Source organism: Etheostoma cragini, chromosome 18 (assembly GCF_013103735.1).
Source record: "Etheostoma cragini isolate CJK2018 chromosome 18, CSU_Ecrag_1.0, whole genome shotgun sequence".
In the NCBI taxonomy this organism is placed as follows: Eukaryota; Metazoa; Chordata; class Actinopteri; order Perciformes; family Percidae; genus Etheostoma; species Etheostoma cragini.
The window spans coordinates 19,760,457-19,783,825 of record NC_048424.1 but is presented as its reverse complement, the minus strand read 5'-3'; the positions used below and the strand labels follow the sequence as shown (position 1 = coordinate 19,783,825).

Here is a 23,369-nt window from a genome sequence, read left to right as displayed (position 1 = left end):
TGTCTGTCTTAGCCACACATGTATTTGCACCTATTCTCCATCTTCTTCTGTTCTCAAGCTACAAAAGTGCAACGCGGGAAGGGTAGTCATATTAGCTCTAAGGCTGATCCGACTGCTGCTCTCCTCTGCCTTTCCATTAACTGATGTGGCTGATTGTTGATTATGCCACAGAGACAGGGAACCATAATTAGGAGGATAATGAGAACAGAGATGGCTAATTTGCCCGGAAAATGCCTGCACAAACACCACCCTCAATTGAAACTGTCTTACGGCATACTAGTGCAATTCCTTTTTATTATTATGTCCACATGTCTACAAGTGCCATCCTACTTGTTGTTGAAGTTACCCTCAAGCACCTAATGTTTTCAGGGGACATTCACAATGATCAAACATTCCCTATTTGCTTGCAGTTAGGTGAACAATTGCTTAGAACACCTGTCTTTGTCGGCATATTGTTGACTATTAATGAGCAAAGAAAGCAATCTGTCAAACCTGTGAATATTTATATGTTACATTGTTGGGCTGCATGACCCGGTCCATGCATGCATGCACTCAGACACATTAGCATTTACAGGCGTGCACACGAACACACACATAGACAGGGAAGCAACAAGGGCCCAGAGCTGCTCGTTAAAATGGGCAGATGGCTGACTGACTGAGTAGACTGGGCCTTGAAACTATTTTTTCAGCCGTATTCCTAATAGTAGCCTGCTAGCCCACTGGCCTAGAAGGCAAATAGATGGAGTGGGCAGAATGAACATGAACATAAGAAATACAAAAAATTAAAAGGGATTTGCGAGTAGGCCAGTTTTATGCCACTTGTGCTAAAAGACATCCAAATTCAATTTTTGGTGTGCATTTCTTGCATCATAAGATAGCTGCTAAAGCATATTATTTTAATTTCACCGCCGTGATAATCAGTGACAGTCCGGTCTCTCTCTTCGAGCTTCTGCAGCTCATCCCAAACCGTCCAGGTCGGCTAGTAGCTTTGGACAACAAACAGTAGGCCATAAAACACATGTTCAGTCTCTCCTCCCTTGTGGATCAGGATGTATCAGTGTGACAAACTGTGTCAGGGCAATGAGCTGAAATTAGACACCACTCACCACTCGCACTCCACATGTGTCGACTTTGGCAGGCAAACCCGCCGCTGTAGCTTCGGCCCCATTGACGTGTGTGCCGCTAATAACTCTTAAGCTACTTCTTTCTATGGAGTTATCTTTAAAATCAACTTGATTTAGCTCCTGTTATTAACTGTGCAAATAGCAGTATCTTTTATGGTAACGATCTGGATAATGTCCCTCATTCTGTTCAATTAAATTATTGGGGTTGACATTATGCAGTTTCTCGAATACCTTAGGGTTTTCCAGTTACAATGAGATATGCATAAAGTCAAGGTTATTAAGAGCTAAACTGGATTGTTTAATGAAGTTGTAGAACGATTTCCCATCCTCTGTCGCAATCTTACATCCTGCATTTATAATGAACACTTTAAGGCCCCTTTTGGTTAAAAAAATATTCCCTGGTTTGATGGAAGGCTTGTAATTGAAGGCTAGGGAAAGCAAACTGTTAAGTAAGTGCTAAAATGGTGCCTTCGGGCTTAGCTTTGGGGATTAATAAACAGACATGGAAAAAATGACAGTTACAATAATCTTACTATAAAAAGTAGGTCAGGGGGAAAAAAAGGGGAAAAAATGGTGCAGGGACATGCCTTATTCCAGTGCAGAGGGCATTTGTGTCTAGTGCCCAAGCTGAAAATTATGTTTGGATTTGAGTGGTGAAGCTGCTGGTAAAATAGAGCAGGGGATTAAGCTTGGACCACATGTCCTCAGCAGCACATTGGCTTGTTCTGGGCGCTGTCGCATCAAGAGAAAAGGTTTAATCTACATAGGAAAACTGAGCGTACAACGTGCGAACGTGCACACACATTACATGCACACTTATCGGGCGCAAGCGTTTGTACAGTCAGTAAACGGCATGTGCGCTTGCTCATTCGAGCGTGTACGTTCAGGGGTCCTGAGTCCCTCAGTTCTAGGGAGCTGGAGCTGTGCCGCTGTCCATCAGCTGGCCACTATCTCCCTTCCCCCCACTTCCATGCTTGGTCCTTCTCTTTCCTGTGCCAATGTCATCCTTCTCGTGTGGGAGGAGAAGTAGCAGCCATTTTGGTCTCCCCAAAGGAGGCAGCAAACAAAACCTCTGCTCTCCTTCACCAGCTTCTTCTTCTTCGATTTGTCTCTCTGCGCCTCCTCTCAAATGACAATTATGCCCTCTGTTGAGTTTGGTAAACTTCCTATTTTACAAGGACCTAATGCTGTCAGAGAGGAAAACATCATCATATCCAGTGGTGGGAAACAGGCCAGGCCTCTGTGTAGAGATCAAAGCGCAACACTGATTTAAATTAATATCAGATAATGTGTGTTAGAGCCGACACTTAAAATTTCTAACGTAGTCTGTCTCGATTAAGATTAGTTTAATTTCCTCTTGCCAGTACTCGGTGCTCTCGAGGGGCTCCGATAACAGACATCTTTCAATACACATTTTAGGCTACATCACCAGGTTTGAGTCTAAAGAAATAGGATGCTGGATAAAAGCTCAACACATAACCACAGATAGAACTGCGTGTGAATCCACACAGTGATCTTTCATGTGCCCTAAATCAAACTGGCATGTTTGATAGCCACGAGGTGTCATCTACGGGTGAGATCCTGGTGAGGATGATTGCCGCAAGGGATTGAGTTTAATGTGTGGCTTATTTTATTTTTTGCCATGCCATACTGCGAACTGCAAGAATCCAACAGTGAGCATTCCTCTGAGAAACCACAGGGGGGGGTGTTGAATTTAGGTCAGCTTTGATGAAAACATTGGGTGGGTTGTTGGGTTAAAAGGGGCAAAAAAGGAAGGTGGAGGGGAAGGATATGGGTCTGAGAAGGAGCATCCCAAGATCCACAATCCTCACAACACCATAAATCCTCATGGATTTATGTCTCTTTTTCATGTGTGTGAGGCCATCTGTGTGATACAAGTTGCAGAATATTATGTCACTAACAATATTCGATATGTGTAAGAGTTGTTTGCTAAAGGTGTAATGTCAATCTGATTCCCTGAGAGGACGGGACAGATGAAATTTTATGTATTTACTTCCACAGGGATTTGCACTGAAATTGTTATTTTGACCAGGCATGTCAAGGGGCACCTCTTTGGTCCTTACATGAAGCAATATGCTAAGAAGTGTGCTATGTTTTGCATGTTAGATTCACATGCAAAAGTGTCTGGTGTGTTTTGCTAATGCGGGACTTCTCTTTGCTTTCTCTTCTTTCCTGTGACAACTCCACAGCAGTTCAGAGAAAACCAGGTGAGTGTCAAGATGGACTAGTCATAGTTTAAGTAAAATGATATACCAACAGCTCTTTATTCCATATAAAGTTGTATGTAGTCTAAAAAAAGTCCATGCATTCAGTTTTGAAAGACAGGGAAAAATGGACCAGTAATCCAGTTATGTCATTTACGATTGACATTTCTTCAGTAAAAAACCTGCAAAGCTACTTTTATATTCACATACTTTGTTGCTCTTATTAGTCGTTTGTCTGTTTCAACAAAAAGCTTTCAAATGCACTTGGGAAAGCTTTGCTTATAGAGTGATAGCCATGCTTTGACATCATGCAAAGCATGCATAATGACAATACAACTGTAGTATTGGTGTGTTTTTGTTCTCAAAATTTTTCTCTGTCCCTCTCTGTTTAAATTTCTCTCCTCAAGGCTTCGCTCACCTGAAGGCAGAGCAAGGTACTCTGTTCTTTGTCTGTATGGAGTTCTAGTGTTTATATTTTGTTCACTTACCGCCCGGCTTGGTTTTGGGGTGTAATTCTATGCTGTGTGCCTTTCGTTACCTGTCCGTGTGCATTTGTGTGTTGCAGTGCTCCCATTGTTGCTGCAGAGAAAAGTGTGGGTGTGTGGGTGGGTGGAGGGGTGCATGGCAAGTTCCTCATCGTCTCGTCTCTATACGCTTCTATGTCTCCTAACCCTCTTCTCAGCCAGGTCCCTGTGTATTACATACTTGTGTACTGTTCTCAGTTCCACAGCTAACATGCAGTGACACACTCCACTGTTCCTGCTCGACCTCTGCAGCAACGGGGTAGGGAAGGGAGGGAGGATGAAAAGCATGAGGGTGGTTAAGGAAATCAATGGAATTAGGGGAGACAGCTTAGAGGAAGAAGACAATAGACATGGGAGATAAGAGAGGGGGAAACAGGGAAATAAGGAACAAAAAGTGTCTTTGTCTGGTAAGGAGAAACATCCTTGTATCCCTTGCAATTATGTTCATAGTTGACAAATCTGCAGCACAGTATTTACATCCAGTAGCAAGTAGTGTGGGAAGGATACAGGAATTGTGTAAAGGTTGTGGGGGTGGATGAGTGTTTAGGGAGTCAGACTTTCATGCAGGAATTTGCATCCTGTCACTGTCACAATGTAACTTTTTATGTTGGCTATTTTAATTAAACCATAGCCATGATATTTAGTGCTATTGTAACAAAGTGTTTTGGTCGCTTAAACTTAGGTGTACCTTTTACATCAGTTAATTTGCCATATGCACAATCTTTCCCAGACCTAAACCATACTGTACTTCCTACGCACATTCCTGACCTTGGTAACAGCAGTTGACCGAGGCTTTCAATCATACCACATGATCGTCTTCAGATGATGGAGTTTGCTATCTTATCATGGAACTGTAGTTAATTTATACAAAGTCGAATATCCCAAAATGATTTCTAAACATTTACAATAATTTTTTTCTGAGCACCTTTCTACACGTTAAAATTTAAATTGCATTCTTCAAACTGCAATTGATGAAGCAACCTTAACTTAAGCTGTATATAGTAGTTGCTTTGGAGCTATGATTCTAAAAATGTCGACATTGGGAGCGTAACTAACCAAACATAATCTGGGATTTAGCAGAATTGCCTTTAAAACAGTGACATTTTCTAAATAGTTTAATTTCCGTAAAATCCCCAAGATCTCTGGATTAGCATGTGAACATGAAGTAAATCCCAGAGTTCAACTTTAAACTTGACAAATTGTAAACTGTCTTGACAGAGCTGACCTTTTTTGAGGTGGAGTCCAAAAAAGGAAAAAAAACTATTACATTAGCTGTGTTGCAAAAAGTTTTTTCCTAATGGACTTCTTTTTCCTCCTAAATAACAAGCAAGGCAAATTGAGCGTTCCTCTTTGTGCCCAACAAAGCAAGCCACAACCAATGGTGGCCCCTGCACGGCCTTCAAGTAGTCACCAAGCTTTCAAGTACCACTTATTTTAAGAGGACGTGTACGTGAATCGTGCTGTCGTCTTAGTGGTGTGACCTCTGATAAAAAAAATAATGTAGAAGAAAAACATGCTAAAATTGTGACGTGTCCATTGTGTGCTGTTCACATGCCCTTTTCCCATTTCCTCCCCATTTGCACGATTGTCAACATTTTGCATGAAAGTGTCAGTTGGCAGTGTACAGGCTTCCTTCAGACCAACACTAGCTTATCCCTACTTTTTGCTGTCTTTCTCTGGTGCTGTGCGCGGGATCCTACTCTTCCCTCATTTATCTCTACGGATCCTTTCTCCTCTCCAACAACTGTAGGTAGAAACAAAGGTACAACAATCCTTTTTTTCCATACTGTACTTATATCTGCGCTGCAAGAGCTGTGTGTGTATGTGAGTTGAATTTGCGCTTGTGCTACCACTGGTTAATCATTCATTATGTGTGTTCATTAAATGTGTGCATATGCTCGTCTGTGTGTTTGAGCGAGTAAGTGAAAATCAGGGGACACGTTGCTTTCTTGCTAGCGAGCACCCATGTTTACTGTTGCATGAAGGATAAGCAATTGAGCGAACTGAAGTTCAAAAGAAATATGGTGTCAGTATTGGAGACTGTAGTGATTTTCACTTGATTATCACGGTCTAATACAAATTGATGAGAGTAAAGCTCTATAATGGATTATTCAGTGTCTATGCAAACAGTAAATATCAATGAACAACTGTTTGAAGATGGGGCGTACATGTATTTGTGTGTACAAATACAAGTGTTTGTGCGGGGGTGTAAGTGCTTGATTGGATGTGACGGTTCTATGTTTGTTGAAAAGGAGCTGATTGGTGAATTTGACCTGACATTTGGCTTCATTTGAATGAGGTCATAGCAGTGGCCAATGTTTATTGCAATGGTCTAGAATACCCTCATTGTTCATTTATAGAAGACATGTGATACACTGTGCGTGTGTCCGTGTGTGTGTGTGTGTGTGTGTGTGTGTGTGTGTGTGTGTTAGAGTGTGAGTGTGTCCTTTAGCTGGACGATGGAGGAAAACTGAATTACGATCACCAGTTTCGATTGATATATAATTTTTTTTTTACAAGCCATAACCTGGCAGATTTTAACAGCACCCGCTAGTTAATTCAGCTAACATTAGCTGCTGCATTGGTTGATAAGCTGTCTCTGGGTAAATGTTTAATGCTTCCAGCTGGCTCCTTTTTAGAATGATGGCCTTGTAACAGTAGGGGCTTCATACATGATATCATTGTAAAAGACCAAGGCTAAGGCTCTCCAAGGCAATCTCACAAACCGACGTGGTGTGATGTGCTCTTTAAACTTGGAAGTAACAATGTGTTACTACTGTAGAGGGTAATAGTTAGCCGGACATGCTAAAAGTTTTGCAGATTATGTTATTTCAAAGATTATCATCAAACACATATTGTTTAATTCATTCCTTTCAATTTTCTTTTGTCTTTGGTTTTGTAAATGCTAGAAAAAAAGTCTTAACCATTCCAGATTTAAAAGAAGTTGATTCTAAAAGCACATATATGTAACCATCTTCAGGTTACATAATTTATGACGTGACTATTGAGAAATGCTAGGATCATGATGTGTAAAATGAGAATGTGCCTTTGAGCAGGTCCCCGAGCTATTAGATTCATCTCTCTGCAGATGTGTGTATGTACTGCAAATGGCACAGTGGTCAGAGGGCAGAGTGAGTGTGAGCACTGGGGAGAACAGACTAGATAATAGACCTGAGAGGAGGGACTAGAGAGAGTGGAAGAAGAAGGCTGAAGCCGAAAGGGAACCGGGGGAAGCGGGTCAGTGTTGAGAGACCATATGTTTCCAATGAGAAATATGGAGCACCTTGTCATCCCTGGTCTCGATTCTGGGGTTGATGCCGCATTCACCACGAGGCATCTATCGAGAAAGTTTTAGTCCCTTGCAATCAGCCAGGCCTCATAGTTCTTGGCTCGGAGATGCAACTTTTTTTGATGCATAGCTTTGACGATAAAGCAAACTTTTTATAAGCCATGGCAGCGGACCAGTGACTTTGCTCCAGTTAGCAACATTGCTCCAGTTAGCAACTTGCTGCACTAAACCTAGTTTATTAGACTCTACTCTGAGATGTTTTGACATCCGTCATCTGGTTGCAATTTGAATGCTTTCTTCTCAGAATTTGACCTATTCTGTGCATGACACTCCGAATGTGTCTTCATCTGTTATCCAGATATGAGATGTGATTATAAAGGCTTGCGTTTACAGCTGATAGGAATTATGTCGTCTTGTTGGTTTTATTATGTTAAGATTAGATTTCTATATACTGTGTAATGAACACTACGTATGATAGCAGTCAAAAACATCAGCTTTTGTATGCATCCAGATGTGATGTGCTAGAGTCCATTACGTTCCAGGTGTTACAGTATGTGCCTTTTTATGTGATAACACCTTGAAGTAACATATTGAAACAAGGATTGTAATAAGCATATTAAAAAAAAAATCAAAAATGATTCTTTAGGAAATTTACATATCCTTTTACAGTACTACTACAACCTGTTTGCAAAGCACAGATCAAAAGCAATTCCTTAGCGTATTGGTGTATTTTCTGCTAACATAGGACAAACAACAAAGTGCAACGCGCTCCATCCATGGTGTCCTGTTCATGATGGCCCATATTGTGCTCACTCATTATTTATTTTCTCCCCCATGTCCAATAAATGATGTGTTTTCTGTGGACACCTGGATGGTGTTCATTAGGATATGACAATTTAGCCCAAGGTCACCGATCAGACTCTGTATCTACACAGCCCGCAGGTTCTGCCGCCAGCATTACCTAATGAACACAAAAAAGCTATTATACTCTATTATATGTGTGACAAAAGCTCAATGCCCCTGCAAATTTGACTTTAAAGCCCAATGGGGAGAGACAAAATATTGGTTACACATTGCAATAATGCAAATACAAGCTAATATTAACCTTGTTGACATGGTCTCATCAGAATGTGAGTATACTGATTACACATACTTTATACAATTATATGGCGGACATTATTGCATGCTATCGGAGAGAATTGCACTGTGCAGGATGCTTCCTAGAACTGCACTCTATCCCTGTACTCTAGATGATATGGTTTCTTATTCTGTAATGAAACGGTTTGAGCTCCAGGGCCGATGGAGAAAGAGCACTACCATAGTTGCTTTGGACATAACTTGGCAATGGGGGTGTGTCTACTTCAGAGAGCAGTCGGAGTGTGAGAGAGGGAGTGAGGAGTTCTGCCTGAGTCTAATCCCCTGCATGAAGGCTTAGGACGGAGAACTTATTCTCCACTTCTTGAGTCACTCTCCCTAATTATCCCCTCAAAGTCCTGCTGCAAAGTTCATACGGAAGACTTTTTGCTTTCTGCCTCTGTCACATTCTCTGTTTCTGTCTCCCTCCCTCCTTCTCTCTCTATATATATATTCGCTCCCTGCCTGTCACCCCTCCTCTGACTCTTGCTCCATCCTTCTCAGCCAACCTTCCTGCCTTTGTCCCACCCTATTCATCTCTGTCTTCCTCAGTATTTCAGTTAGCCTTTCTTCTCGTCCTCCTTCTTACTCTTCCTTGTGTTTCCCCAGTTTAAAGTACCGTGGACACGATGAGCCTCACATCACAGGCTCAAGATGGGAGTGCTTTGCTGGTGCTTACTGCCTGTCCACAGATGCAGACAGGCTTCAGAGGGATTTATTTACTACTCTGACCATCCTCCTCAGACCTTTTGGTTAGTTTATTACTAAACCAGAGATATTGCTGACTTTTTCAGCATTGGGTTTACACAGGCAATAATCTACAAAGTTACTTTCCCCTCTACAATAGTCACTGGTCATATATTATTTATCACAAAGGATGAATAACAGAAAGTTATGTTTTTTGGCAAGAAAGAGACAATTTATTTGCTTTGTTGCAAAGTGTACTTGTTAAGTGCGTCACACAGTGACGTATTCTGTAATGTATGCCGATCCAGGGAGCAAATGTGATTTTTAAACTGCTGCGGAGAGTTGATGTGTGTCGACACTGGGAAATTGGCCAGTGGCAAAAATGTCAACCCGCAATAAAGCAGGTTTTGAAGTGGCATGCTGCCTGTGTGTATTGCAGTTCGGTGGCTCATTCACAAGTGTGACATCCTTTGTTTTATTTCAACAAACTGTTTTATTGTTGTACACTGAGTGCTACTGATTGAACAAAAAGCCACTACAGATTACGGGGTTTTCCCAAAGTTCTTATCTGTCATTTGAATATTGATGATGTTTATTCATAACATAACGCTTAGAGGTTGTCAGTTGCAGCAAGAGAGAAATCAACTTAAGCTATATATAGAAGGTAGATAAAGAAATCAGCCCAAATCTAGTTGCACTGAACCCCGAGTTTCCCCCGATGCTGCGCCATCGGAGTGTAGATGTGTGTGAGTGTGTATCTGATGAGCAGGTGGCACCTTGTACGGAAGCCTAGGCCACAGTGTACTGCACATCGGTGTAGTATTTTTTTATTTTAAGGTCCCAATTACATATGGATTGTATATCATTCCTTACAAAACATTAGCAAAGCTGATTATCAAACCCTGATTTGTATGTATCCATGTTTGCTAGACATTTTTGTCCTTTCTTGCTTGTGCTGTTGCACTGTTAAGCTTTATATGAAAAGATATGAATGGACTTGCACATTTTGGCCACCATGTTGAGTCTATTCAAATGTCAACCAGCCCAAATTCTGTTGAGGTGCTGACTGTTGGAAAGAATATGGCTGCACATGGCAATACTCGACTCTTACAATGTCCCCAAATGCTTTTTTCTGGCCTACATACGTGAATAAAAGGAATTGGTGCTATCATGATTAGGGCTGGGTATCGTTCAAGATTTTTCCGTACAATACCGTGACTTTGAGACGGTTCCTAAACAATACTTTTTTTTTATACCAATTTTATAAAACAAAAACTAATTTCAACATTACACAGTAAGGCTCTTTTGATTTACTTTTCAGCCCCTACTGCATTAGACCCATCTCTGTGCTTAACATAGTTTTTCCTGTCTGCTTCTACGACGTGTAACGTTAGACAGCCAATCACAAGCATTGTAAGATCTTGGTAGAAGCATGCTGCATGCTTATTGGCTCACTAACGCTGATGTGATTTACTTTGTGGTGTTAAAATTGGGTATTGAATGACAAGGCACTTTATGATACTTAAGAGACAATTTCTCGGTGCCTAAAAATGATGGATATGGTACCCAGCCCAAATCATGATTCACTGCTGATTTAATGCTCGAAATAACAAAATAAGGAAAACATGTCTTACCACCCTTGCGTGTCCTTTCTCTAAATGTAGTCGTTACCCTACTGACCCATGATAGCGTGTTGTAAAATGATGCATTTGTCCTTCCCTGTCCTTCTGTAATGCATGAGATAGGAAGAGGCACTGTGTGTCATCAGAGGTGTGGTTTGTTTGTCTCCATGCAATGTCACGGGGGCAATGGAAACGGGTTTTCCTGTTATGCTTCAGACGTTGGATTCAGAGCACCAGCTGGCACTTACTGGCCTTGGCACGCGTTGGTCGTGCTGTTGATAAACGGCTATTAATGGCCAGACGCTCCCTCTGAAAACGAGTTTAACTTTGCCTCTCCTCATTACTCAGTCTGAAGCTACGCCACAATCCTCAAAGTTGCTAAACAATTGAGGGCATTGGTCAAATTTGATTTCAGCACTGACCAGCTGCTACTCAAGCAGTCTGAAAATATGTGCTGTAAATACAGACTTCTTCCCAAAAACCTGTGGGTTTCCTCCTGCTGCTCATTGTTTCCAAAAGGATGCCCATTGGCTGGAGTCACATTATTTTTTTCTATGGCTCAGCAGTATTATTAAGGAATGGAATAGCAGTTTCATAACTAGTTATTAGAATCTGAGGGAGTTATCAATATCCTTTTCTAATATCCTTTACATGCTTTCCCTGATTTTCTACAGTATGTTTTATCTTTTAGCTGTGTCATTTCCTTTAGTTCAGTTTTTTTTTTTACACTCCTTTGTTATTGGCTTTTACTTTTCCATTTAGTTGACATAATTCTCTGTCATGTTATGTTCTGCTCTTTCTTGTCCCTTTCCTCAAGCCACTGCCTGCATATCTGGTTCCCTAACCCAGACAACGGGCAGAGGTTCACATAACCGTGTCAGCTACAGTGCACAATTCGTACAACAACTCACTGATGCCAACCTGGCGATTGGTTGCTTTCCCTTCTTCATTTTACTTTGGCCTTGTGCTCTCTTTACTCTTCTGCCTGTGCTCTCTCTTTCTCTCTCTCTCTGCTGCTGACCTCTGGGATCAACCGAGCAAAACTGATTCCTACTTTTCACGGATCATGAGTGCGTCAGCGGTTACGCAACACAGAGAGAGCGAGAAAGAGAGAGAGGTTGATAAAAGGGAAGATATGAGTATGTAACTGACATATTTGTCCATCTTTATTTGCGTTTCTGCTTATCATCAAAAGAATTTTGCCCCTCGCTTAAGCCACTTCCTCAAAAAAATATATAATGTTTGCGTGACATATTTGATCTATCATTATTGGCATTGCACAGTTCGTACTGAGCGTCAAACAGATCTACTTGCACACAGATACATAAACGTACAGCTTTACAGTGACAGAAATCTCAAACATTGTTACCACCGTGCAGGTTTGCAAGTAAACATGAATGTTTTATGGCTTATTTGTCAAGAAACCTGACATGTGTCAAATACACTCTCATTTCATGTAAAATAAGACATTACAATTAAAGAACATGGTGTTCATGCAGGAGTAGTAGTATACTGAGTGAACAAATTAGGCTGAAAACTCTGGAATGTTGTGTATTGTTTGTGAAGTGCCTGAGACCTTTTGAGTAGGATTTATGCAAAGAACTAGGTTAAGATGTGGCTTGAAGGGCTGTATTGTGAGAGTCTAAGTAGGAGCGCAGGAAGGCTTAGGAATATGTGGGAGTGTGTGTGTCTGTGTGCTGAGTGTTTATGGGATTTTGCAGAGGGGTGACATGTGTAGATGTGATGTCTGCAGCCATGCATAGATGTTCACACCAGGGAGAAAGTAAACAAACATGGCAGCAGAATGCTAAGAAATACAGCAACCACAGTTAGAAAGCTCACTGGCTCTTTCTGTCTACTGCATCCTCTCTTTCGGTTTGGAACTTCTGTGAAAGAGCTAACATGTTTAAAGGTGCTCTAAGTGATGTCACACGTGTTTTAGGCTAGAACATGTGTCGTAATATACAGCAAACCTCTTCTTACTATCTGCTAGCTGCCTATCCCCAGAACACACTGTAAAAACATCTCCTCACTATCTGCTAGCTGCCTGTCCCCTCAACACACTGTAAAATAAATCTATCTGCTAGATGCCTGTCCCCTGAACACACTGTAAAAACATCTCCTCACTATCTGCTAGCTGCCTGTCCCCTGAACACACTGTAAAATAAATCTCACTATCTGCTAGCTGCCTGTCCCCTGAACACACTGTAAAAACAGAACGCAGTCTCAACAAAAATAATCCGTACCCACCTGCACAACAAAGCATGCACAAACAGTGTTCCAGCCAATAACCGACGAGAAGGATTTGGGGTTGGGGGGTTAGTGCGCAGAAGCACAGAAGGGAGGGTCAGGGGGCGGGATTAGGAGGAGTGAGGGGCATGCTAGTCTCGTTTTGTTTGAAAATCCTTCGAACGTCAACAAGACGTAAAGTCGCCCAACATCGCTTAGAACACCTTTTTTAAATTTTGGGTTTTCTGTTGGTTAGTTTGCTCAATATTTCCGAAATTGCTGAACAGATTCCAGTAAGATGAATGTGAGTGTTGGCATTTACAAAATGAAATTTAGTTTTGGAACAAATATATATAGTAAAGCAAATTTCTTTCCTTGATTCTAGCACCTATCCAACACAGGCCATGGTCAGCAGAATTTGCTCTATTTTTTCCACTAACACATTATAACCCTTGAATATTGTTTCTAAATTGTTATGTTTTACTTTTAAAACCATTTTCCTGGAACCGTTTCCCATTTACATTCGGTTTAAAACGTTTGTGAACTTGAGCATTGGGCAACTGCAACCAAATTTATAAATTCTGTGCAACTTTAAGGAATCTTGCTTTCTGACTCATGCACAGTGTCTTTTAGTCTTCATAGTTGTGCTCTCTCACATTCAAGTTTGAGCAGTTTCTGACCTGTGAACTAGGATGAAGGCAGTGAGTATTTACCCAAAGCAGAAGAATGGAAAGAAATGGCCCTGACTTCAATGAACATTAGAGTTAAAGTGTAAGTGATATGAAATGAAAAGAAAGAGCCGTGAACAGAAAGAGCCGTTCTTAAAACACCAACCAAGGGCAGAGTTTTGAGAGGAATGGAATAAAAACCTTTCATGGCATAGAATTTTACAGGAATACATATTCTAAGAGCTGTGATAATATGTGCTCTTTTTATCCTGCAGAAACATTAAAGAGAGAAATATTTTCACTTTTTGTTTGATCCGACCTGCATTAAGAAATCCACATTGATCAGATCTTTTTTGGGGCTGTACTTTTATTATTGCACATATTTACACATGCTATTTGAACAAACCCTCCTGAGATGATTTGTAAAAGAGAAATACTGTGAATGATAAATTTTCAGGCAATTACCATTTGCTGTACAAACATCTGTGCACATGTTTCATACTTTAATTTGCAGCAGAAAGACTTATAATTGGAAATATCGGCAAGGAAACTCCAGCCATGTGCACAAAAGACAGAAATAATCTTCCGTTGAAATCTCTTTCTCTTATCGTGCCCTCAATTAACTGGCCAGTCTGGATTTCTAAGGCATTCATGTGAATCAAAAGAGATTCAGCATATGCTTAGTTTTAACCAAAACTAAAGAGAATCTCTGACCCCCCCCCCAACCTTAGAATCAGACATGGTAGGAGCCACGTAGCAGGCAAATGCCCTTGCTCTGGTGGAGCCATTATGCAGATTATATGCTAATGAAGTCATCCGATTTGGTTCTGCTTAGGGTGCGCTGCACTGAGGAAAGCTAATCAAGCACTGATGTGTGTGTGTGTGTGTGTGTGTGTGTGTGTGTGTGTTTTTGTGTTCGTCTGTCCGTCCTGGGTGGCTTACGGAAGGAAAAAATATGTTTGGGTGCTCATAGATGTTCATGTGGCGGTGAATGCTGGGATCTGTAATTCTTTTTTCGGTTGTTTTATGTGCTGAATAAAGAACGTGGTACTCTTCTTAATGTTATTACTACTAATTAGGAAACTCTTTTTAAAAAACGCAAAAATACATGACTGAGACGTGACCTGGGTGTCCTCAGTGGTAGCTGCGGCCCTGTTGCCGTCACAACAGATGTACTAAGAGGACCTCTGCTACAAGGCTCCGGTATTTTTATAGCTCAGATGCTCCAGCTACTCTTGTCTTTTATATTCTCTGCTTGCAGTGACTGCCTTTTTCTTCATTATTTGTGTACTTTTTCTAGCTCCTAATGTCTTCTTTTTTCTCCTTTCTGCACCCATCAACTTCCTCCCTTTTATTCCTCCCTCCCTATATGTCCTCTCTTTCATCCCCATGTCCTTTTTGTCCCGCTCATTCTCTAGTTACTCCCTGTACCCGTGTTAGTCACACAGCCACCTCTCCCTATCCTTCCATATGGATTTGGTCAGTCATCAGTTCACTTTCTTCGTACACATCTCTCTTTCTCTCCATCCCCTCCTTTGAAACTTGTGAAAATACAGTAGTGGTTCTTCTCTCATAATAAAATCATACGTCCTTCCTTTTTTTCATCTCTTACTCTCTTTTCCATTTTTCCCAGTTCAGTGCTGTTTTGTAATCAACCCCTTCCCCTCCCTCCCTCCGTCCCTCCGTCCACTCGTCTTTCTGCAGTACCTGTTCCCAATCCACTGTAGTCCTAGCCCTGACCCTGCCTGAAGCCTTAAGTAAACAAAACATCAGTTATTTGTATCTCTTTTATCTCTAATCCTTGTTTTGCAAAATGTGCGTGGGGTTGAGCAGATAATGGATTCAACTTGCATGTTCTTGTATGCAGATCTCAGAGCATCGCAGCACACCCATTAACCCCCATTGCCTCAGCACCTGACTTGGGGTCCCCTGAGAGACAGAGGCATTTGATAGCGTTTTATCATCTTTCTACCTTTCAGCTGTGTGTGTGTGAGCGTGTATGTGTGTGTGTTGCTCAAATTAACACATCCTATTGATCTCCACTGCCCCACACTTGCACAGTCTGACAAGTCTGCAAGAGGCAATAATTAGTCGTGTAATTGGCTGATCATTTGCTCTGAAATATGCTGAGCTAACGCACGCTGTAGTAGATCTTGACAGGTGCGAGTCTTTGTGTGTCTTTTCAAGTGAGAGATGAAAGACTGAGAACTCTTGGTGAGTATGGAATGAATGCCTGATCGCACACTATTAGACTTATTAAAGCACAGTTGGAGGGATTGATTCATTTAAATCCGTAATTATTTGTGCCTTGTGCATGTTTCACATACATTAGTCATGTTGTGTTTCTGTGGAATTTACATTTTCTGCATGTGACTGTTCTGTCTCCTAATTTCATGTTTTTGTTGGTGTGTCTTTTGCTAGCTACTAAAAATTAAACGAGGTTTCAGTGGGTTTTTATTCACCAAATATCCCTTTATCATGCTCGTCATGGGGTTAGATGCCTGCCTGAAGGGTATGTCAATTACAGCTGGTTAGGAAGAGAACCATCTGGCATGTGCCATTTCTATGCTCACCCAGGTTTTCTTAGCTGACTATCATCATATTTGGCATTTCAAATTTTCAAAGTCCTTATGTCTTTATGTGGGTTTTTTTTGTGACAAATTGATTATTTATATCTATGAAGGCTGCTCAGTTTCAACATGACTGCTTGATCTCCAGAACTGCACATGTCGCTCTAATGAAACAGGCTGTGTAACATTACTCAAAAGCTGCTGCTGTGATTGGCTGGCAGTACTGATGGCCTCTCTGGCCCCTTATTTTTCCATTTGTGAGATCACTCAAGCAGGCAGATCAGATTAGTTTCTCCAAAACATGGTGGGACCGTGAGCTTCCCCAAAAATTGTTGGATTGAATTAATTAAATTTAATTGATTAAAAATAAATATATTAAAATGCTATTTGATGGATTTGCCGTGAAATATGGGACAGGTAGTGTTTTAGTGCTCCTCTGATATTCGCTCTAGAGCCCCCCGCAGGTTGACATTTGTGGTTAAGATTGAAATCTATAAACATCTATGGAATGGATTATCATGTCATTTTGTCCATGATTACAAATTCATTTCCCCCTCAAGATGAATTGTAATAACATCTTAACATCTCTAACAGCCAAATAAACCACCATACCACAACATTTTAGTTTTTTTCGTAGTACCTCCCCTTTAAATGGAGGCCAATAATGCCATGACCATTATTGCTATTGTCACATCTAGCTGGTACAGACCCCTACTTAATCCTTCTGACAGGGTGCTCTTATGAAGTCTAAAATTTGTAAAATATAAAAATTCTAGGCCTTAAGTTTTTTTTGCACTTGCATTATGTTCTAAATGTTAAATAATGTCAAAGAGGTCTTTTTCCTACATCCATGTCACACAACCTCTAACGCTCATTGACATTTTTTCTCATTGTTCTTTTTTTTTTTGTGGTGTTCTTTCTTTCACTAGTAAATATAATTTGCTGTATTTGTACAGATCATCAGGACTTGGTGTCACTGTCCAATTTTAATAATTATATTTACTTTGGAAGTACTTTTGTGACTCTGCATTTTGTTGTACTTTTATGTTGTGATATAAACTTCCTTTTATAAAGGTCTTAAAAAGTCTTACATTTGACTTGTTGAAACTTGCAGAAACCCTATCTGAATGGTTCTGTTCCCGGACTGACGATGTCTGTTAAGAGGTCTTATGTTTATGAGTGAGTGTGTAAAACCAGAGCCACTGAGGGCTCATTCTTGTGAGTAATCAATATCTCTTTCAAGCACGACACCATCACAATGCACCCAAGCATCAAGTGGGGCAGTGGAGAGGGATGATGGGTGGCCGTGGGCGTGTGCTTTGTTAGGGGGGTAAGATGGGTAAGTGTGTATCCAGAGAGAAATGAGAGGCTAAAAGTAGCAGATAAACTCATAAAGGGAATGCATTTTTCTCAGACCACCTAACACACCCACTGGGAGAGAGATTGGACAACAGCTCTGACCTTCTGTTGATCTGCGGTGTGCAACGCTCACACCGGCGAATGACGCGACTTATCCGTGTGCGCAGATGGGTGAACTTGTCAAAAGTTTGATCATCTGTGTCCTTGGAACATGTTTGGCACGGCGGCGTGTGTGTCTGCGTATGTGTGTGTGTGTGTGTGTGTGTGTGTGTGTGTGTGTGTCTGCGTGTATGTGTGTGTGATTGAGTGAGTGCCATACTGAATTATAGAGTATGTTTGCTTTTTAACAGATCAGCAGAAGAGGTGATGCCACAGTCAATGTCACAGCCTTCATGCATAATTGCTCCACTTTATCATTGCCAGGGGCTGGGCAGAGCCACATCTGATTGCTTCCCCATCTCCCCCCCCCCTTTTTCTCCTTCCCTTGCTGTCTTTTCCTCCACTCTTTATTCTCATTAGACTCATTAACTTATCCTGCAGAGACAGATACAGCGAGTCCGACAAAGAGTGAGCATATTGAATGTACTGAAGGCAATCGGATTGGTCTAAAGAAGATTTGTGTTAAAACCTTTCACCACACAATATAGTTGATTAGCCTCAGACAGAGAGATATCACAGTTTATATCAAGAATAGCTAAATGAGGCTTCCCTTAAAGGGTAATGTATGACACCATGTCTGGTTCATCAGACCTGTGTGTGAGCGCATATGTGCATCAGTGTTTATTTGGGTGCACTTACCTGTTGGCGTGTGTGTGAGCGATGGTGGTAAGAAGACACTCTGTCTGCGGTGCTGAGAGGTCACTCCGTTAGCCGCTGACTCACTGTCTGACGATGGTTAAAAATTAATCGGAAAATACAGTTTGGAGAGCACTGTAACTTTCTGCACTGACATTTTTGTGGCAAGTGCTTCTAACACAGTATATATGTATTTTGAAGTGATAAATAACATTTCCAGCTTTAAAAGTAAGTCTCTTCCTAAGGCCCTAATTCAGACTTCTCTGTATGTTTTTTGATGGTGTGTACTAGGGATGTAATGGTATGAAAATGTACGGTTATAGTGACCAAAGTTATGGCGGTTTTTAGTATTATTGCAGCATTTTTAAAAGTTGTTCAATATGTTAAGAAAGCACTGATAGGTCTATACAAGCTAAAATGGTATAGTATATTACAAAAGTAAAGGCAATAGATTTGTAAAAATGATTGAAAACTGGCTTATGAAATACTGGCCAACTGAAGTTGGAACATTAAGTTGTATTTGAAGTTCCATGTGAAGTTGGTTCTGAAATGCTAGCAAATCATAATGCACATTAATAAGTATCTGATTACTATGAACATTTTTTACCAAAACTAAGTAGTATAGCCACCAGCATATAACAAGAAACAATACTAGAATTACATTAATTTCTCTGTAACATATTGCTCAGTAACACAAACTGAGAATAATCCGCATCTATTACAGCACACTTATCCATAACGGAGCAAACGGTGTTATACACCTTTTTAAAGCTAAGCATGTGGCTCCACAGCACTGGTCTGTTTACTGACAATTGCACCTTGCTAGAAAACAACCTGAATATCAACACGAAGCTGCACAAGTAATATTAAACAATCTGCACATCTATCAGCTATGCAATAAGAAACACAGCAGCAATATTATCAAGGCGATAATATAATTCTCTCTCACTCAAAATGAATGTCATGTCGTAACACTGGCTAAACCTATCCACATCGTAGCAGAACACTTATTGAAATAGGAATGAATGAAGCTTTGACGTTTATAGCTAGATAACAAGGCAGCAAAATCCATGACAGTTTAACAAGCTACAGAATAGTTTTAACTTACGTTCTGGGCTACCCACATCGCATCAACAAGTCTGAAAATGGGGAAGGTCAGTTTACAGCTGCTGTTCTGTCCCCTTCTCAGGAGATCAAAGCGATGATTCTTGTCAAAGGTTGGTCAAACATCTCAGGTGAGAGTCAAGTGTTACTATGGCCTTTTTCGGAAGGCTGATAAATGTCCCGAGCGCTGGGGCGCTGTCATCTCCTCCTTCCTTCATGATTCCAACTTCAAGAAACACATGTCGTAGGCTACGCAGTGCACCCAGGAGACCCGGGTGAAGCTGGGAACACATGTGTTCCACACCGTCGTAATCCGTGATAATAATGATATTTTAAATGAAAACGGTAATTGTTACCGTCAACATTTTTACTGTGGTTTACCGTTACACCAGTATTGTTACATCCCTAGTGTGTACAGTAGGTTCACATTATATGTGTGTGTGTGTGTGTGTGTGGCCTGACACGTGTCTTTGTGTTTCGGCATGACCCGGTGGTGAAAGGCCGGCAGTGAGTGAAGTTGCAGTGTCTCATGGTTAAATGATGGGCCCCTTTCGGGCACTCAGAGGGCTTAGAAACACTAAGTAATTGGTTTTCCTGGCAGAATGGGGCCACGGCAATCGCTTAGGGCCAGTGTGGACTCCAGTGGAGCTCAGGTCTTGTCAGGGACACTAGCCTGCTAAACCTAGGGTAGAGGCTCACTAAACTATACAAAATGTAAGTGTTCAGCACATATATTTCCATTGAATATAAAACACCAATCTGAGAAAATAGTGAATGGTGGCATGTTTTTTTTAATTTATTTAAGTGTTTGTATAATTATGTCAGTATTTCAAATCTACGTATACAAACTGCAGTCTACATATTTTCCCCTCCAATAAAATGTATTCCTCAAGTTCAGAAAAAAGTCTTAGAACTATAGCGCTGAATTTAAATGTCTGGTGTTTGATCAATTCAAACATTTCACTATCCTTTTAAATACTTTGGGCACTTGTAGTATATTTTGATACTCAGCCATGGGCGTAATTTCAACTGGGTTTCAGTTGGATTTACACACTTAAGTCTCTCTAAACCGTGTCCTCCTAGACATTACCAGACCAAATCGCAAATGCCAGTTAGTCTGGAACTTCTCCGTTCAATTTTGATTTCCAAGGGGCGTTATTAGCGGCCGTAGACCGATATGCCTCTCAACAAGATTAGATAGACCTACAACCAATCAGAGAAGTGAAATGCGACGTAGCATAGCAACGGACAAATATAAACTTACAGAGTGCTGAGATGAGCTTTTTTTGTGTTTCATCAATATGTCTGTAAATGAAAATAGCTCTTGAATCTCGGTTCTCAAAAGTACCTAAACATTGCTCCCAGCCACAAATGACATCATTGCGTATTTTGCATACAGCAGGAGTCATCAGTTTTGCCCCATAAGAGAAAATAAAGGGTTGTGATTGGTTGGCTGGAAATCTGTTGAACAGAAGGCGTACTCTAACTAATCTGCCAGAGCAAATAAAACAGCTCTCAGTTTTTTCTGGTTCCCAGGCTTGTTTCCTCTGACTGTCCAGTTGCCGAAATCTGAACAATGATGCGTCCATCATGGTCAGTTTCAGTTATTACCATGAAAAAAGAAATAGGCCGAACAACTAGCGGCAAATAATTTGAAGACTTGACATTTTGCTCTAAGGTCGTAAACATGTTGCTTAATAAAGGTTGTTGGAGAAGACCTGCAGACACTATTCAGGGCTGAAAGACTACCACTTCCTCTGCATGTTTTGGCTTGGCTTATGGTTACCATCCTGCTATGTTGATTTGAATGGGAATGTAAATTCCACTCTAATTCTATTTTCAACATGGGTGAAACCACACCTACAGCCGTCTACTCAGCCTTAAGGTTAATGTGAAAACATGAATGATGTTTGGTGTCCAGTTTGTCTCACTATTTCAAGATTGGATTGTAATGTGAAAAATGTCTGTGTGCGGCATGACAGAGTTTCAAGAATATCATTCAGGCTCACATGCATGTGTAGGGACATGAGTTCAGACACATGCACATAATCTGCTCAATCACTCATTGTTTGTCCCTGAAAAGTCTCAGTCCAACACATCTAATCTATCTTTTCGCTGTGATGAACACACTGTACTCACACAGATCTCCCTGTGGATAAATAACCCCATATTAGTCTGTGTGTGTGTGTGTGTGTATGTGTTTGTGTGTGTGTGTGTGTGTGTGTGTGTGCTCCTGAGGAGGAACTGGCTGGTTGCTGTGCAGGCTTGGCCGGCCTCAAGCAAAGAAAAGGCTTTATTTATATTGGCCTACATGGCACTTACTCTTCTGGGAGACTGTCAAGAGCAAATGTTTGAGACGGATTGTTGATAGTTGTGGGGAAAAGATGCGGCCGTGACTGGGGAATAGACTGTATGACTTCTTTTTTTATGTAATCACTTTTATTGTTGTTGTTGTTTTTTCTTTCGGGCCTTGTCTAGTCGGGACTTGTCCTCCAAATGTGCTGCAAAAACCTCCGCCATTTATTGTTTCAACAAAAAGCTGTCATCTCTACTTATAGCATCTGTTGACCATAAAAAGATAAAAGGAAATTAATTGGCATTAACATTATTCTAATATTTCTAGAAGATTGAATTATTGAAATGAATTCTCTTATCTAATTTAGTATGTTACGACCCTTTTGCAGTGTATTTACTATAAATGTGGGAAAATGTTCTTGATGAAGCTGAATATTCATTAAGGTTGACATTAACTCATGTATAATACATTAATTCGGCAAAAGTCTTCTGTATGTTTATTTAGTAAAGCAATACATATGGCCAGTAGAGGAAGTAGTAAATATGGCCAAAGAGGAAGACAGCCTAGTCGCATCAAATCTTTGACAGCCTTGCAAGCCGCGAGGACTGACTTAGAGCTCAGTTATCTTAGGCACTTACAAAGCTGCATTGACTACTTTCCCAACCAAGTGTTTGTGTTGTCATCATTACCTTTTTTTTTTTTTTTTTTTTTTAAGTTTCCTTCATGACTTTCAGGGCTTAATGAGCCCTTTGTCAAGTTCTCCCTTTGAAGCATTCTTTCAGTTGGCAGAGGACTTGCCAAATTGATGCAGCCTTTTACATTAGTTACAGGCCTCGGTTTGATCCATAAAATCTCAGACCGCAGGTGTGCATAAAGATACTTCAGAAAGTTTGTTTTATCTGCAACAGTTATTACAATACATTTCTTTTCTTTGAGGAGTGTTGAAATATTTAGGGGATTGGCAGACGATGTTCTGATGGCCCATGAATAGGGTATGAAATTATAGAAAAACTGCATGTGGTCCAGGGACATTAAAGGGAGTCCAGGGAGCTTTAAATATGTCTGAAGTAGGGATCTGACAATGCATTTTGACTCGTTTAAAAATTTATTTTAAATGTGCACAGATTACAACCAGTTCAGATAAAAAATGAATCATGATGCAACAGCCTGGTTGTGATACTAGTTAACATACTAGAGGAGGAGACTCGCTGCTCTTTGAGACAGCATGGATTACCAACAGTGACGTGACTTAGTTTTGCGATCGCGTCCGTCTCCGTAAGCTTGTGTTGAGTTAAACTAGTCCAGTCCCCGTTAAAAATGTGCTTGTATGAAACGAGCCAATTGCTTGGCCTGTGGTATTGCTGCTTGGAGAATTCATCAAAAACCAAATTGTTCCCCGATATTACTTACAGAAGGACCCCGAACCAGTTCAAATGCAACTCCCCTGTAAACCATACTACTAACTTACTGATTCACCTGACAAAAAACGTCGCAGATTCAGAACGTAATCACAAAATGTTACGACGACGATGTGGAGTAACCAGACATTAGCCTCATGGCAGTGTGCTACACACCCGGCCCGTTATAAGAGCTAAACAACCACCAGACTGTGTGTGTTTGTGTGTGTGTGTGTGGGTGTGTGTCTGTGCTGCGAGAGAGATGGTGTCTCATGTCGTATGATCGTTAACGCATTCAGCAAAAGCCAATGATGTGTTTCTTTTACAGATTTTTTAAAAAATGTTT

The 23,369-nt window shown here is 40.8% G+C and overlaps 1 protein-coding gene across 18 annotated transcripts in view; it reads left to right on the top strand.

Moving 5' to 3' along the window:
* Positions 1 to 23,369, top strand: part of nrxn3b (neurexin 3b) — a 295,437-nt gene that overhangs the window by 7,136 nt on the left and 264,932 nt on the right. For 12 of the 18 annotated variants that reach the window (XM_034900805.1, XM_034900804.1, XM_034900807.1 and 9 more), the window contains 3 exons: positions 3,335 to 3,352; positions 3,757 to 3,783; positions 5,624 to 5,635. In XM_034900805.1, coding sequence (XP_034756696.1) covers positions 3,335 to 3,352; positions 3,757 to 3,783; positions 5,624 to 5,635 — 57 coding nt within the window. The remainder of the gene's footprint in view (positions 1 to 3,334; positions 3,353 to 3,756; positions 3,784 to 5,623; positions 5,636 to 23,369) is intronic. The other 6 variants (XM_034900814.1, XM_034900813.1, XM_034900798.1 and 3 more) reach the window with 3 other exon arrangements.